General features: G+C 55.7%; 1 protein-coding gene across 1 annotated transcript in view; it reads left to right on the top strand.

Annotated features, from left to right (window-relative positions):
* The window catches only part of TRIM46 (tripartite motif containing 46), a 45,621-nt gene that overhangs the window by 27,419 nt on the left and 1,555 nt on the right, over window positions 1–16,647 (top strand). Inside the window, exon 8 of the mRNA XM_075610036.1 lies at window positions 10,692–10,991. Coding sequence (XP_075466151.1) covers window positions 10,692–10,991 — 300 coding nt within the window. The remainder of the gene's footprint in view (window positions 1–10,691; window positions 10,992–16,647) is intronic.

Genomic DNA, 16,647 nt, shown 5'->3' on the forward strand with positions numbered 1-16,647 from the left:
CCCTCCCTCCCACCCAAGTGCCCCTGGTCCCCTCCCTCCCACCCAAGTGCCCCTGGTCCCCTACCTCCCTCCCACCCACCCAAGTGCCCCTGGTCCCCTACCTCCCTCCCACCCACCCAAGTGCCCCTGGTCCCCTCCCACCCACCCAAGTGCCCCTGGTCCCCTCCCTCCCTCCCACCCAAGTGCCCCTTTATCAGTGTGTGTGTGTATCTGTGTGGCTGCGTGTGTGTCAGTGGCTGCGTGTGTGTCAGTGGCTGCGTGTGTGTGTGTCAGTGGCTGCGTGTGTGTGTCAGTGGCTGCGTGTGTGTGTCAGTGGCTGCATGTGTGTGTGTCAGTTGCTGCGTGTGTGTGTATCAGAGGCTGTGTGTATGTATCAGTGTGTGTGTCAGTGGCTGCGTGTGTCAGTGGCTGCGTGTCTGTCAGTGGCTGTGTGTGTGTGTATCAGTGGCTGTGTGTGTGTGTATCAGTGGCTGTGTGTGTGTCTGTGCAGGCCCTATAGGCCAGTATAGGTGATAAAAATTTTAGTGGGTCACGAAGGAGAAGTTCAAAAATAACCGGGTCACGGAAAAAAAAGTTTGGGAAACCCTGACCTATTGCACTATATTTTTGATTTATTAGTCACTATATTCACTGCATGTTTATTGTGTTTAAGTGTATGAGCGCCATCTAGTGTCCTTTTGTGTATGGTAGTAGCTGGCTGCCTGAGACCACAGAACTCTGCTTTGTGAGCTGCTAGCCAGATGGATTCCCCACTAACGCTTTCAACCAAAGTAAGAATTGTTAATTTGTTTTCCTGACTGCTTAATATACATTGTCCCTATCGTCACAAAAATTATGCTGAGAAGATGCCTGCAGAACGCCTTTCCAGAATTTGGATATGAATTGCCACCCTCTGCGTGAGACGATTTGTGTTGGCAGACCCTGTAAACAAAAACTTATTTGGTGTAGATGTCTGCCATGAGGAGGGAAGCTTCTTTAACAATATGAAATGTGCTTGTTTAGAAAAATGATAGACAACAACGAGGATGGTCGTCATGCCGTGAGAGAGGGGAAGCTCCACAATGAAGTCCATGAATAGGTGCATCCAGGAACTCCAGAGTTTTATCGACCTCTGGATGGCCTACAACCTTGGATTCCTGTCCCCATCGTAAGACCTCCTGCCGAAGAGTAGAGGGAATGAAAAGCTTGGACTGGGGGACGGAAAGCCCAATGGGTAACTTGGCCTGGGCTTTCATGATGCGCTGAAGGACCGTAGAGGTCACAGCGGAGGTGAGTTTAGATGGAGGGGGATGATTGGATCCTTATCCATAGAGTCCATGTCATCCATGGAGAATTGGCGGAAATGAGCATCCACTCTCACGTTCTTGGATCCTGGTAGATAAGAAATAATTTAATTAAAGCGGCTCATCTTGCCTGACAAGTATTATGCCTACGCCCCCCACTCAAGATATTCCAAATTCTTGTATTCAGTTAAAATTTTAACAGGCACTAAAGTTCCCTCGAGAAGATGCCTCCACTCTTCCAGGGCCATCTTCATGGCTAAGAACTCTCGATTGCCCACATCATAGTTGCGATCTGGAGATGAGAACTTCTTAGAGAAGAAGGTGGTACATGGATGTAACCTACCGTGAAAGTCACTTCCCTGTGACAGAGCTGCACCCGCTCCAACGTCAGAGGCACAATTAAAGGACAAAGAGGATAGGGGTGCTTTAGGATAGGCGCAGAGGAGAAAAGCTTCTTAAGCTTCAGAAAAGCTGCATGTGCTTCTGGAGACCAGATTACATTATACGCCCGTTTCTTGGTCATGGCCGTGATGGGTGCGACAATTTAAAAAAATCCAGAATAAAGCATCTATAGTAATTACAAAATCTAAAAAAAAACGTTGAACAGATTTTAATCCCTTTAGGCAACAGCCAATCCAGAATGGTAGAAACTTTGGCATTTCACATTTCTCAAAGTTGGCAAAGATATTGTTCTCTAGGAGACACTGAAGAACTAACCTCACCTGCCTATGATGTTGTTCGATGGTTCTGGAATAGATGAGGATATCATCAGGGTAGACAATAACCGAAGAGTCTACAATATCTCTCTATAACCCAAAGGGCATCACCAGGTACTTATAATGTCCGTTGAAAGGTTTTTTCCACTCGTCTCCTTGCCTTATCTGTATGAGGTTGTAAGCCCCTCTCAGGTCAAGTCTAGTCAAAACAGTTGCATTGTGCAGACGGTCGAAGAGTTCGGTGATCAGGGGGTAGCATTTTGAGGGTAATCCTGTTCAAACCTCGGTAAATCAATGCATGAACGCAAGGATCTGTCCTTCTTGGCCACAAAGAAGAATCCCGCTCCAGCAGGTGAGTTGGCCTTTAGATTATCCTCTATGTATGTCCTCTTGGCCTTACTTTCTGGCTCAGATAGCGCAATCAAAGGGACGATGAGGGTAGTTCCTTCTAATGTCTTTGATCAAAGACTCAACTGAGATCGGAGTAGCAGGCTGGAAGACCAATCAACACTTCTTTCTCCGGTAAGCGGAGAGTCCCCACTGGATGACAGGGTGAAAGGCACTTCATATGGCAGGAGGATCCCAGGCTAGTATCCGTCCTGAGGTCCAGTCAATCCTAGGATTGTGGGCACATAGACAAGGAAGCCCCAGAATTACATCGACGGTTGGGGAATGGATAAAGTCCAGCTGAAGGGATTCGTGGTGCAGAACACCGACCGTGGCCTTGAGTTGAACCTTCTCCTGTGAAATGATTCCAGATCCCAGTGGACTCCCATCAATAGTAGAAATATCCACGGGCAATGGCTTCTTAAGGAGGCAAATGCCGGGTCGATTGGCAAAAGCCTGATCAATGAACACACCGCAGCTCCTGAATCCACAAAGGCCTCAGTTGAGACGGAGTGCTCCTGCCAACATATACAGATGGGAGTCATCAAATGACTCAAGCGGTGGGGAAGTGATGGTGTTTATGCCCAACTTATTTGGACAAGTCCTTGTCATGTGGCCCTTTTGACCACAGTAGAGGCAAAACCCCGTAGAGTGTCGGCTCTGCTTCTCCTGTTCCGTGAGGTGCATACTGCGCAACTGCATGGGCTCCCCCACTTTGTTCTCAGACGTACTCAGAGGGGTCAACAGGACAGGGTGGAGCTTATGACAGGGCTCTTGCCCCTGATGATCCTCCCTGATTCAGAGATCGAGGGAATTACAAAGGGTGATCAGGCCCTCTAGATCCATAGAGATATCCCTGTAGGTTAGCTCGTCCTTCAGCTTCTCCCCTGTGCCTTGTCAGAACACAGACTTTAAAGCTCCTTCTTTCAAGTCTGTCTCTGCGGCCAAGTTCTTAAACTGGACCGCATGTTGACCCATGGTGGGGGAGCCTTGCTTGATTTGCAGAAATGCAGACTCGGTAAAGGCCGCATGTCCTTGGGTGTCGAAGATCGTCCGGAAGGTCGGCATGAAGGTGACAGTCACCCAGCAGGGCAGAGTTTTTTTCATAAAGGGGATGAAGCCCATGCTAGGGCCTCATCCGTATGGAAGGAGAAGATGTATACCACTTGAGAGCGATGGGTAGAGGTGGACGAAGGCTGCGTGTCAAACTGGACTTGGCACTGGTTCAGGAACCCTCTGCAGGCCGAGGGGAGACCTCCACTATGGACTGGGGTAGGAATCCTGTGTTCCTTTAGGTCCACGGGCATCAGCGTGAGTTCAGCACCCAAAGGTGTGGAAGTGGGAGGGACTTGAACTGACCTGAGTGCACTGAAGTGACTGCAAAGGGTCTGTACCGGAGAGGAGATGGTATCCAGCTTCTGGTGCAACGGAGCCAGGTGAGTATCATGGCCTAGAAAAAGAGTTCTGCAGGCATATGTCCTAAAAGATCTCAGAATTCAATATGCCGGTGCTCCTAGAAGTAGGAAAAGTCCTGTAAATCCCCCCAAATCATGCAGGATCTGGCAGGGTCTGTGTAATTCCAGAGGGCTGGGGGCAGATCTGGCAGGGTTTCTGTAATTCCCGAGGGCTGGGTGCTGGGGGCAGATCTGGCAGGGTCTCTGTAATTTCCGAGGGCTGGGTGCTGGGTGCATGGGGCAGGGTGCAGTTCTGGCAGGGTCTCTGCAATTCCCGAGAGCTGGGTGCTGGGGGCAGATCTGGCAGGGTCTCTGTAATTCCTGAGGGCTTGGTGCAGATCTGGCAGGGTCTCTGTAATTCCCGAGGGCTGGGTGCTGGGTGCATGGGGCAGGGTGCAGATCTGGCAGGGTCTCTGCAATTCCCGAGAGCTGGGTGCTGGGGGCAGATCTGGCAGGGTCTCTGTAATTTCCGAGGGCTGGGTGCTGGGTGCATGGGGCAGGGTGCAGATCTGGCAGGGTCTCTGCAATTCCCGAGAGCTGGGTGCTGGGGGCAGATCTGGCAGGGTCTCTGTAATTCCCGAGGGCTGGGGGCAGATCTGGCAGGGTCTATGCAATTCCCGAGAGCTGGGTGCTGGGGGTAGATCTGGCAGGGTCTCTGTAATTCCCGAGGGCTGGGGGCAGATCTGGCAGGGTCTCTGTAATTCCCGAGGGCTGGGGGCAGATCTGGCAGGGTCTATGCAATTCCCGAGAGCTGGGTGCTGGGGGCAGATCTGGCAGGGTCTCTGTAATTCCCGAGGGCTGGGGGCAGATCTGGCAGGGTCTCTGTAATTCCCGAGGGCTGGGTGCAGATCTGGCAGGGTCTCTGTAATTCCCGAGGACTGGGGGCAGATCTGGCAGGGTCTATGCAATTCCCGAGAGCTGGGTGCAGGGGGCAGATCTAGCAGGGTCTCTGTAATTCCCGAGGGCTGGGTGCAGATCTGGCAGGGTCTCTGTAATTCCCGAGGGCTGGGTGCAGATCTGGCAGGGTCTCTGCAATTCCCGAGGGCTGGGGGCAGATCTGGCAGGGTCTCTGTAATTCCCGAGGACTGGGGGCAGATCTGGCAGGGTCTATGCAATTCCCGAGAGCTGGGTGCAGGGGGCAGATCTGGCAGGGTCTCTGTAATTCCCGAGGGCTGGGTGCAGATCTGGCAGGGTCTCTGTAATTCCCGAGTGCTGGGTGCAGATCTGGCAGGGTCTCTGTAATTCCCGAGGGCTGGGGGCAGATCTGGCAGGGTCTCTGTAATTCCCGAGGGCTGGGGGCAGATCTGGCAGGGTCTCTGTAATTCCCGAGGGCTGGGGGCAGATCTGGCAGGGTCTATGCAATTCCCGAGAGCTGGGTGCAGGGGGAAGATCTGGCAGGGTCTCTGTAATTCCCGAGGGCTGGGTGCTGGGTGCAGATCTGGCAGGGTCTCTGTAATTCCCGAGGGCTGGGTGCTGGGTGCAGATCTGGCAGGGTCTCTGCAATTCCCGAGGGCTGGGGGCAGATCTGGCAGGGTCTCTGTAATTCCCGAGGGCTGGGTGCTGGGTGCAGATCTGGCAGGGTCTCTGTAATTCCCGAGGGCTGGGTGCTGGGTGCAGATCTGGCAGGGTCTCTGTAATTCCAGAGGGCTGGGTGCTGGGGGCAGATCTGGCAGGGTCTCTGTAATTCCCGAGGGCTGGGTGCAGATCTGGCAGGGTCTCTGTAATTCCCGAGGGCTGGGTGCTGGGGGCAGATCTGGCAAGGTCTCTGTAATTCCCGAGGGCTGGATGCTGGGGGCAGATCTGGCAAGGTCTCTGTAATTCCCGAGGGCTGGGGGCAGATCTGGCAGGGTCTCTGTAATTCCCAAGGGCTGGGGGCAGATCTGGCAGGGTCTCTGTAATTCCCGAGGGCTGGGTGCTGGGTGCAGATCTGGCAGGGTCTCTGTAATTCCCGAGGGCTGGGTGCTGGGTGCAGATCTGGCAGGGTCTCTGTAATTCCCGAGGGCTGGGGGCAGATCTGGCAGGGTCTCTGTAATTCCCGAGGGCTGGGTGCTGGGGGCAGATCTGGCAGGGTCTCTGTAATTCCCGAGGGCTGGGTGCTGGGGGCAGATCTGGCAGGGTCTCTGTAATTCCCGAGGGCTGGGTGCTGGGGGCAGATCTGGCAGGGTCTCTGTAATTCCCGAGGGCTGGGTGCTGATCTGGCAGGGTCTCTGTAATTCCCGAGGGCTGGGTGCTGGGGGCAGATCTGGCAGAGTCTCTGTAATTCCCGAGGGCTGGGTGCTGGGGGCAGATCTGGCAGGGTCTCTGTAATTCCCAATGGCTGGGGGCAGATCTGGCAGGGTCTCTGTAATTCCCGAGGGCTGGGGGCAGATCTGGCAGGGTCTCTGTAATTCCCGAGGGCTGGGGGCAGATCTGGCAGGGTCTATGCAATTCCCGAGAGCTGGGTGCAGGGGGCAGATCTGGCAGGGTCTCTGTAATTCCCGAGGGCTGGGTGCTGGGGGCAGATCTGGCAGGGTCTATGCAATTCCCGAGAGCTGGGTGCTGGGGGCAGATCTGGCAGGGTCTCTGTAATTCCCGAGGGCTGGGGGCAGATCTGGCAGGGTCTCTGTAATTCCCGAGGACTGGGGGCAGATCTGGCAGGGTCTATGCAATTCCCGAGAGCTGGGTGCAGGGGGCAGATCTGGCAGGGTCTCTGTAATTCCCGAGGGCTGGGTGCAGATCTGGCAGGGTCTCTGCAATTCCCGAGGGCTGGGTGCAGATCTGGCAGGGTCTCTGTAATTCCCGAGGGCTGGGGGCAGATCTGGCAGGGTCTCTGTAATTCCCGAGGGCTGGGTGCTGGGTGCAGATCTGGCAGGGTCTCTGTAATTCCCGAGGGCTGGGGGCAGATCTGGCAGGGTCTCTGTAATTCCCGAGGGCTGGGGGCTGGGGGCAGATCTGGCAGGGTCTCCGTAATTCCCGAGGGCTGGGTGCTGGGGGCAGATCTGGCAGGGTCTATGCAATTCCCGAGAGCTGGGTGCTGTGGGCAGATCTGGCAGGGTCTCTGTAATTCCCGAGGGCTGGGGGCAGATCTGGCAGGGTCTCTGCAATTCCCGAGGGCTGGGTGCAGATCTGGCAGGGTCTCTGTAATTCCCGAGGGCTGGGGGCAGATCTGGCAGGGTCTCTGTAATTCCCGAGGGCTGGGGGCAGATCTGGCAGGGTCTCTGTAATTCCCGAGGGCTGGGTGCTGGGGGCAGATCTGGCAGGGTCTCTGTAATTCCCGAGGGCTGGGTGCTGGGGGCAGATCTGGCAGGGTCTCTGTAATTCCCGAGGGCTGGGTGCTGGGTGCAGATCTGGCAGGGTCTCTGTAATTCCCGAGGGCTGGGTGCTGGGTGCAGATCTGGCAGGGTCTCTGTAATTCCCGAGGGCTGGGTGCTGGGGGCAGATCTGGCAGGGTCTCTGTAATTCCCGAGGGCTGGGTGCTGGGGGCAGATCTGGCAAGGTCTCTGTAATTCCCGAGGGCTGGGGGCAGATCTGGCAGGGTCTCTGTAATTCCCGAGGGCTGGGGGCTGGGGGCAGATCTGGCAGGGTCTCTGTAATTCCCGAGGGCTGGGTGCTGGGGGCAGATCTGGCAGGGTCTCTGTAATTCCCGAGGGCTGGGTGCTGGGTGCAGATCTGGCAGGGTCTCTGTAATTCCCGAGGGCTGGGTGCTGGGTGCAGATCTGGCAGGGTCTCTGTAATTCCCGAGGGCTGGGTGCTGGGTGCAGATCTGGCAGGATCTCTGTAATTCCCGAGGGCTGGGTGCTGGGTGCAGATCTGGCAGGGTCTCTGTAATTCCCGAGGGCTGGGTGCTGGGTGCAGATCTGGCAGGGTCTCTGTAATTCCCGAGGGGTGGGTGCTGAGTGCAGATCTGGCAGGGTCTCTGTAATTCCCGAGGGCTGGGTGCTGGGTGCAGATCTGGCAGGGTCTCTGTAATTCCCGAGGGGTGGGTGCTGAGTGCAGATCTGGCAGGGTCTCTGTAATTCCCGAGGGCTGGGTGCTGGGTGCAGATCTGGCAGGCCCTGATGGATGATCTGGTAAATATTCAGTGTGTTTGTTAGCAGACAGCACTCACCTCCCCGGGGGAGATCTCCCTACCTCCCCGGCACCAGCAGCGTGCAGGGGGGCGCTTCTCTCAGGCCACGTGTGGCTCTTTCAGACCTGCTTGTCCCTCTCTCTGTTTGTAGGAGGTTCTGCCTGCTCCAGATGTCAGGATATTACAGAGGCAAGTTATAAACCCTCTCCAGAACCAGAGCCTCCTAACTGCCCCCTCCTCTGCCCCTTAACCCCTTCAGTGCAAGTTCTTTGAGGTCTCTTTGGCACTGAAAGGGTTCAACAACCCCGCTCCCCACTACAAAGCTGCACTAGTCTCTGTGGCAGGAAATATCCTAACCTCTTAAATATACAGCAGTGCTCTCTTATATATACACAGCACTGCTCTCTTATATATACACAGCACTGCTCTCTTATATATACACAGCAGTGCTCTCTTATATATACACAGCACTGCTCTCTTATATATACAGCCTTGCTCTCCTATATATACACAGCCCTGCTCTCCTATATATACACAGCACTGCTCTCCTATATATACACAGCACTGCTCTCCTATATATACAGTCCTGCTCTCCTATATATACAGCCTTGCTCTCCTATATATACACAGCCCTGCTCTCCTATATATACACAGCACTGCTCTCCCATATATACAGCCCTGCTCTCCTATATATACAGCAGTGCTCTCTTATATATACAGCAGTGCTCTCCTATATATACAGCCCTGCTCTCCTATATATACAGCAGTGCTCTCCTATATATACAGCAGTGCTCTCCTATATATACAGCACTGCTCTCCTATATATATACAGCACTGCTCTCCTATATATACAGCAGGGCTCTCTTATATATACAGTCCTGCTCTCATATATATATATATATATATATATATATATATATATATATATATATATATATATATATATATATATATATATATATATACACACAGTCCTGCTCTCCTATATATATACAGCACTGCTCTCCTATATATACAGCACTGCTCTCCTATATATACACAGCACTGCTCGCCTATATATACAGCACTGCTCTCCTATGTATACAGCACTGCTCTCCTATGTATACAGCACTGCTCTCCTATATATACAGCACTGCTCTCCTATATATACAGCAGTGCTCTCTTATATATACAGTCCTGCTCTCCTATATATATACAGCACTGCTCTCCTATATATACATTACTGCTCTCCTATATATACAGCGCTGCTCTCCTATATATACAGCGCTGCTCTCCTATATATACAGCGCTGCTCTCCTATATATACAGCGCTGCTCGCCTAAATATACCGCACTGCTCTCCTATATATACAGCACTGCTCTCCTATGTATACAGCACTGCTCTCCTATGTATACAGCACTGCTCTCCTATATATACAGCACTGCTCTCCTATATATACAGCAGTGCTCTCTTATATATACAGTCCTGCTCTCCTATATATATACAGCACTGCTCTCCTATATATACATTACTGCTCTCCTATATATACAGCGCTGCTCTCCTATATATACAGCGCTGCTCGCCTATATATACAGCGCTGCTCGCCTATATATACAGCGCTGCTCGCCTATATATACAGCGCTGCTCGCCTATATATACAGCGCTGCTCTCCTATATATACACAGCGCTGCTCTCCTATATATACAGCGCTGCTCTCCTATATATACAGCGCTGCTCTCCTATATATACAGCGCTGCTCTCCTATATATACAGCGCTGCTCTCCTATATATACAGCGCTGCTCTCCTATATATACAGCGATGCTCTCCTATATATACAGCGCTGCTCTCCTATATATACAGCGATGCTCTCCTATATATACAGCGATGCTCTCCTATATATACAGCGCTGCTCTCCTCTCTTATTTCTCCGTTATAGTTTTCTGCCTATTTTTCCTGTTCTTTTCAAACTCTTCACCCATCATTAGGGTCATCCCCCGCTCACCTGCTGCTCCCCCCCCTCACTCTCTCCTGGCACACACCCTCCGGCTCACCCACTTCTCGCTCCCGGGTCACAAACACCAATACCCCCCCCAGCTTTCCCCCAAGGCTCACCCCCATCATTAGGGTCATCCCCCGCTCACCTGCTGCTCCCCCCCCTCACTCTCTCCTGGCACACACCCTCCGGCTCACCCACTTCTCGCTCCCGGGTCACAAACACCAATACCCCCCCCAGCTTTCCCCCAAGGCTCACCCCCATCATTAGGGTCATCCCCCGCTCACCTGCTGCTCCCCCCCCTCACTCTCTCCTGGCACACACCCTCCGGCTCACCCACTTCTCGCCACCAGGTCACACACACCAACCCCCCCAGCTCTCCCCCACGGCTTACCACCATCTCCCCTCCCCCCTGGCAAATGCTGCTCACCCTCTTTTCACCCCGGGTCACACACACCCCACTCCCAGCTCACACACACCCCACCCCCGCTCACCCCACACTTTATTTGCCACATGGCTCTCATGCCTCCGTATCTTTCCACCTTCCTCCTGCTCCCCCTGAGTCTCCCCTGCCTGCTGCCTCGTTCCTCCCCACTTCTCTCTCCTCTCCCCCCTCTTTCTCTCCCCTCCTAGGCTCCTTGGATTGACTCTGTGTACCTGCCCGTTTCCTGGTCTGGGCTCTGCATTGATGAGATCTCTCTCTCTCCGTCTGCCCCCCCCCCGATACCCTTATTCTGCCCCCCTCGACGTGGCATGGAATGGTCCCCCCCTGTGTCCCCTCTCTCACCTCGTGCTTCCCCTCTCAGAGACTCTCCCCTTTCTCTCCCCAGTTCCAGACGCTCCGGTCATTGACACCCAGCGTACATACGCCTACGACCAGATCTTCCTGAGCTGGCGCCTCCCGCAGGACTCTGCCCCGGCCTGGCACTACACGGTGGAGTACCGCAGGACCGACCCCAAGCCCAAGGCCCTGAAGTTGTGGCAGCGCCGGGAGGAGATTTGGGGGGTCAGCACGGTGCTGGAGAGTCCAGACACGAACAGCGTGTATGTGCTGAGAGTGAGAGGCTACAACAAGGCCGGCTTCGGAGAGTACAGTGAGGACATCTACCTGCACACCCCCCCCGCACAGGGTAACCGCCCCTCCCTCTCACCCCTTCCTACCCCTTCCTCTCACCCCTCCCTCTCACACACCGCCCCTCCCTCTCACACCCCCCCTCGCACAGGGTAACCGCCCCTCCCTCTCACCCCTCCCTCTCACCCCGCCCTCCCTCTCACACCCCCCCGCACAGGGTAACCACCCCTCCCTCTCACCCCGCTCCTCCCTCTCACACACCCCCCTGCACAGGGTAACCGCCCCTCCCTCCCTTTCACCCTCTTCTCTGTCACCCTCCTCTCTGTCACCCTCTTTCCTATCTTTGCTCCTTTTCCTCTCTCCTCTCTCACCCCTCCTCCCTCTCCTCTCACCCTGCCAACCTCTCCTCTCTCACCCGCCTCCCTCTCTCACCCGCCTCCCTTTTTCACCCACCTCTCTCACCCTGCCTCCCTCTCTCACCCCCGGCTCCCTCTCCTCTCTCACCTGCCTCCTTCTCTCACCCCGCCTCCCTCTTCTCTCTCACCCTGCCAACCTCTCCTCTCTCACCCGCCCCCTCCCTCACATCTCTCACCCCGCCTCCCCCTCTCACCCCCTCTCCCACCCCGCCTCACTCTGCCACCCCGCCTCACTCTCCTCTCTCACCAACCTCCCTTTTTCACCCTACCGCCTCTCTCTCACCCCCCCTCTCCGCAAAGGGTAACCGCCCCTGCCACCCTCTTTCCTATCTTCCATCGCTCCTTTTCCTCTCTCCTCTCTCACCCCGCCTCCCTCACTCACCCCGCCTCCCTCACTCACCCCGCCAACACCTCTCACCCCGCCAACCTCTCACCCCCCCCGCACAGGGTAACCGCCAGTGCCACCTTCTTTCCTATCTTTCATTTCTCCTTTTCCTCTCTCTCCTCTCTCACCCCGCCTCCCTCTCTAACCCCGCCAACCTCTCATCTCTTAACCTGCCTCCCTCTCTCACTCCGCCTCCCCTTCTCTCCCCCTGCCTCACTCTCTCTACCCTGCCTCTTTCTCCTCTCTCCCCTGCCTCTCTCCTCTCTCCCCCCGCCTCCCTCTCTCTCCTCTCTCCCCTCGCCTCCCTCTCTCCTCTCTCCCCCTGCCTCTCTCTCGTCTCTCTCTCCGCCTCCCTCTCTCTCGTCCCTCCCCTGCCTCTCTCCTCTCTCCCCTCTTTCACCCTCCCCCCTCTCTCCTCTTTCACCCTGCCTCTCTCTCCTCTCTCCCCCTGCCTCACTCTCTCTCCTCTCTCCCCTCTTTCACCCTCCCCCCTCTCTCTCCTCTTTAACCCTGCCTCTCTCCTCTCTCCCCCTGCCTCACTCTCTCTCCTCTCTCCCCTCTTTCACCCTCACCCCTCTCTCTCCTCTTTCCTTCTGCCTCTCTCTCCTCTCTCCCCGTGCCTCACTCTCTCTCCTCTCTCTCTCCTCTGCTTCTCTCTTAGGGTGACCAGATTGATTTACAAAAGTAAAAACCGGGACACATTATTTTTTTTTTTAATAAAACAAATGATATCACCAACTGCGCCGCTTCTCCTTTATGTCTCTCTACCCCGCTCTGTCCCCCCTTCTCTCACACACACACCCCTTTCTCTCTCCCTCTTCCCATATCCCTCTATTCTCGTTCTCCCCACCCCCCACCCCTACATTCTCATTCCACCCTTCCGTCTCTCTCTCCCCCATTCTCTCTCTCTCTCTCTCTCTCCCCCATTCTCTCTCTCTCTCCCCATTCTCTCTCTCCCCCCATTCTCTCTCTCTCCCTCCCCCCATTCTCTCTCTCTCCCCCCCGCCCAATTCTTTCTCTCTCTCTCCCACCATTCTCTCTCTTTCTCTCCCCCCATTCTCTCTCTTTCTCCCCCCATTCTCTCTCTCCCTCCCCCATTCTCTCTCTCTCATTCTCCCCCTCTCTCCCCCATTCTCTCTCCCCTCCATTCTCACTCCGCCTATTTCTCTCTCCTCCATTCTCTCTCCCCCTATTCTCTCTCTCCTCCATTCTCTCCCTCCCTCCCTCCCTCTCCCCTACCTCTCCCCTCTGTCTCTCCCCCCCCCATTCTCGTCTCTCTCCCCCCCATTCTCATCTCTCCCCCCCCATTCTCGTCTCCCCCCCCCATTCTCGTCTCTCTCCCCCCCATTCTCGTCTCTCTTCCCCCCCATTCTCGTCTCTCTCCCCCCCATTCTCGTCTCTCTCTCCCCCCCCATTCTCGTCTCTCTCTCCCCCTCCCATTTTCGTCTTTCTCTCCCCCCATTCTCGTCTCTCTCCCCCCCCCATTTTCTCTCTCTCCTCTCCCATTTTCTCTCTCCTCCCCCATTTTCTCTCTCTCCTCCCCATTCTCTCTCTCTCTCTCCTCCCCCATTCTCTCTCTCTCCTCCCTCCATGCTCTCCCCCCCCATTCTCTGTCCCTCTCCCCCCACCCCTATTCTCGTCTCTCTCTCCCCTCCATTCTGTCTGTCTCTCTCTTTCCCTCACCCCATTCTGTGTGTCTCTCCCCCATTCTCTGTCTGTCTCTCTCTCTCGCCCCCATCCAATTCCGTGTCTCTCTCTCTCCCCCATTCTTTGTCTCTCTCTCTCTCTCCCCCATTCTTTCTCTCTCCCCCCATTATCTGTCTCTCTCTGTCTCTCCCCCAATTCTGTCTCTCCCTCCCCCTTTCTCTGTGTCTCTCCTCCATTTTCTGTCTCTCTCCCCTCCATTCTCTGTCTCTCTTCCCCATTCTCTGTCTCCCCCCATTCTTTGTGTGTCTCTCCCCCCATTCTTTGTGTCTCTCTCTCTCCCCCCATTCTTTTTGTCTCTCCCCCCATGCTGTGCCTCTCTCCCCATGCTGTGCCCCTCTCCCCATGCTGTGCCCCTCTCCCCATGCTGTGCCCCTCTCCCCATGCTGTGCCTGTGCCTCTCTGTGTCGCTCCCCATGCTGTGCCCCCCCTCTCTCTCCCCATGCTATGCCTGTATCTCTCTCTGTCTCTCCCCATGCTGTGTCTCTCTCTCTCTCTCTCTCTCCCCATGCTGTGCCTGTGCCTCTCCCCATGCTGTGCCTGTGCCTCTCTCTCTCTCTGTCTCTCCCCATGCTGTGCCTGTGCCTCTCCCCATTCTGTGCCTGTGCCTCTCTCTGTGTCTCTCCCCATGTTGTGCCTGTGCCTCTCCCCATGCTGTGCCTGCCTCTCCCCATGCTGTGCCTGTGCCTCTCTCTGTGTCTCTCCCCATGTTGTGCCTGTGCCTCTCCCTGTGTCTCTCCCCATGCTGTGCCTGTCTCTGTGTCTCTCCCATGCTGTGCATCTCTCTCTGTGTCTCTCCCCATGCTGTGCCTGTGCCTCTCCCCATAGTGTGCCTGTGCCTCTCTCTGCCTCTCCCCATGCTGTGCCTGTGCATCTCTCTCTGTCTCTCCCCATGCTGTGCCTGTGCTCTCTCTCTGTCTCTCCCATGCTGTGCCTCTGCCTCTCCCCATGCTGTGCCTGTGCATCTCTCTCTGTCTCTCCCATGCTGTGCCTGTGCCTCTCCCCATGCTGTGCCTGTGCCTCTCCCCATGCTGTGCCTGTATGTCCCTCTCTGTCTCTCCCATGCTGTGCCTGTGCCTCTCCCCATGCTGTGCCTGTGTGTCTCTCTCTGTCTCTCCCCATGCTGTGCCTCTGCCTCTCCCCATGCTGTGCCTGTGCATCTCTCTCTGTCTCTCCCCATGCTGTGCCTGTGCCTCTCCCCATGCTGTGCCTGTGTCTCTCCCCATGCTGTGCCTGTGTGTCTCTCTCTGTCTCTCCCCATGCTGTGCCTGTGCCTCTCCCCATGCTGTGTCTCTCTCTGTGTCTCTCCCCATGCTGTGCCTGTGCCTCTACCCATGCTGTGCCTGTGCCTTTCCCCATTCTGTGCCTCTCTCTGTGTCTCTCCCATGCTGTGCCTGTGCCTCTCCCCATGCTGTGCCTGTGCCTCTCCCATGCTGTGTCTCTCTCTGTGTCTCTCCCCATGCTGTGCCTGTGCCTCTCCCCATGCTGTGCCTGTGCCTCTCCCCATGCTGTGCCTGTGCCTCTCCCCATTCTGTGCCTCTTCCCATGCTGTGCCTGTGCCTCTCCCCATTCTGTGCCTCTTCCCATGCTGTGCCTGTGCCTCTCTCTCTGTGTCTCTCCCCATGCTGTGCCTGTGCCTCTCCCTGTGTCTCTCCCCATGTTGTGCCCGTGCCTCTCTCTGTGTCTCTCCCAATGCTGTGTCTGTGCCTCTCTCTCTATGCTGTGCCTGTGCCTCTCCCTGTGTCTCGCCCCATGTTGTGCCTCTCTCTGTGTCTCTCCCCATGCTGTGCCTCTCTCTGTGTCTCTCCCAATGCTGTGTCTGTGCCTCTCTCTCTGTCTCTCTCCATGCTGTGCCTGTGCCTCTCTCTCTCTGTCTCTCCCCATGCTGTGCCTGTGCCTCTCCCCATGCTGTGTCTCTCCCCATGCTGTGCATGTGCCTCTCCCCATTCTGTGCCTCTTCCCATGTTGTGCCTGTGCCTCTCTCTGTGTCTCTCCCCATGTTGTGCCTGTGCCTCTCTCTGTGTCTCTCCCAATGCTGTGTCTGTGCCTCTCTCTCTGTCTCTCTCCATGCTGTGCCTGTGCCTCTCTCTCTCTCTGTCTCTCCCCATGCTGTGCCTGTGCCTCTCCCCATGCTGTGTCTCTCCCCATGCTGTGCCTGTGCCTCTCCCCATTCTGTGCCTCTTCCCATGTTGTGCCTGTGCCTCTCTCTGTGTCTCTCCCATTGCTGTGCCTGTGTGTGTCTCTCTCTCTGTCTCTCTCCATGCTGTGCCTGTGCCTCTCTCTCTCTGTCTCTCCCCATGATGTGCCTGTGCCTCTCCCCATGCTGTGCCTGTGCCTCTGCCTGTGTCTGTCCCCATGCTGTGCCTCTCTCTCTCCTCTCTCTCTCCCCATGCTGTGCCTCTGCCTCTCCCCATGTTGTGCCTGTGCCTCTCTCTCTGCCTCTCCCCATGCTGTGCCTGTCTCTCTGTCTCTCCCCATGCTGCGCCTGTGTATCTCCCTATGCTGTGCCGGTGCCTCTCTCTCTGCCTCTCCCATGCTGTGCCTCTCTCTCTCTCTCCCCATGCTGTGCCTCTGCCTCTCCCCATGTTGTGCCTGTGCCTCTCTCTCTGCCTCTCCCCATGCTGTGCCTGTGCCTCTCTCTCTGTCTCTCCCCATGCTGTGCCTGTGTCTCTCCCATGCTATGCCTGTGCCTCTCTCTCTGTCTCTCCCCATGCTGTGCCTGTGTCTCTCCCCATGCTATGCCTGTGCCTCTCTCTCTGTCTCTCTCCATGCTGTGCCTGTGCCTCTCTCTCTGTCTCTTCCATGCTGTGCCTGTGCCTCTCCCCATGCTGTGCCTGTGTCTCTCTCTCTCTCTGTCTCTCCCCATGCTGTGCCTGTGTGTCTCTCTCTCTCTGTCTCTCCCCATGCTGTGCTGTGTGTCTCTCTCTCTCTCCCCATGATGTGCCTGTGTGTCTCTCTCTCTCTGTCTCTCCCCATGCTGTGCTGTGTGTCTCTCTCTCTCTGTCTCTCCCCATGATGTGCCTGTGTGTGTCTCTCTCTCTGTCTCTCCCCATGCTGTGCCTGTGTGTCTCTCTCTCTGTCTCTCCCCATGCTGTGCCTCTCCCCATGCTGTGCCTGTGTGTCTCTCTCTCTCTCCCCATGCTGTGCTGTGTGTCTCTCTCTCTCTCTGTCTCTCCCCATGCTGTGCCTGTGTGTCTCTCTGTGTCTCT

Source organism: Ascaphus truei, chromosome 7 (assembly GCF_040206685.1).
Source record: "Ascaphus truei isolate aAscTru1 chromosome 7, aAscTru1.hap1, whole genome shotgun sequence".
NCBI lineage: Eukaryota > Metazoa > Chordata > Amphibia > Anura > Ascaphidae > Ascaphus > Ascaphus truei.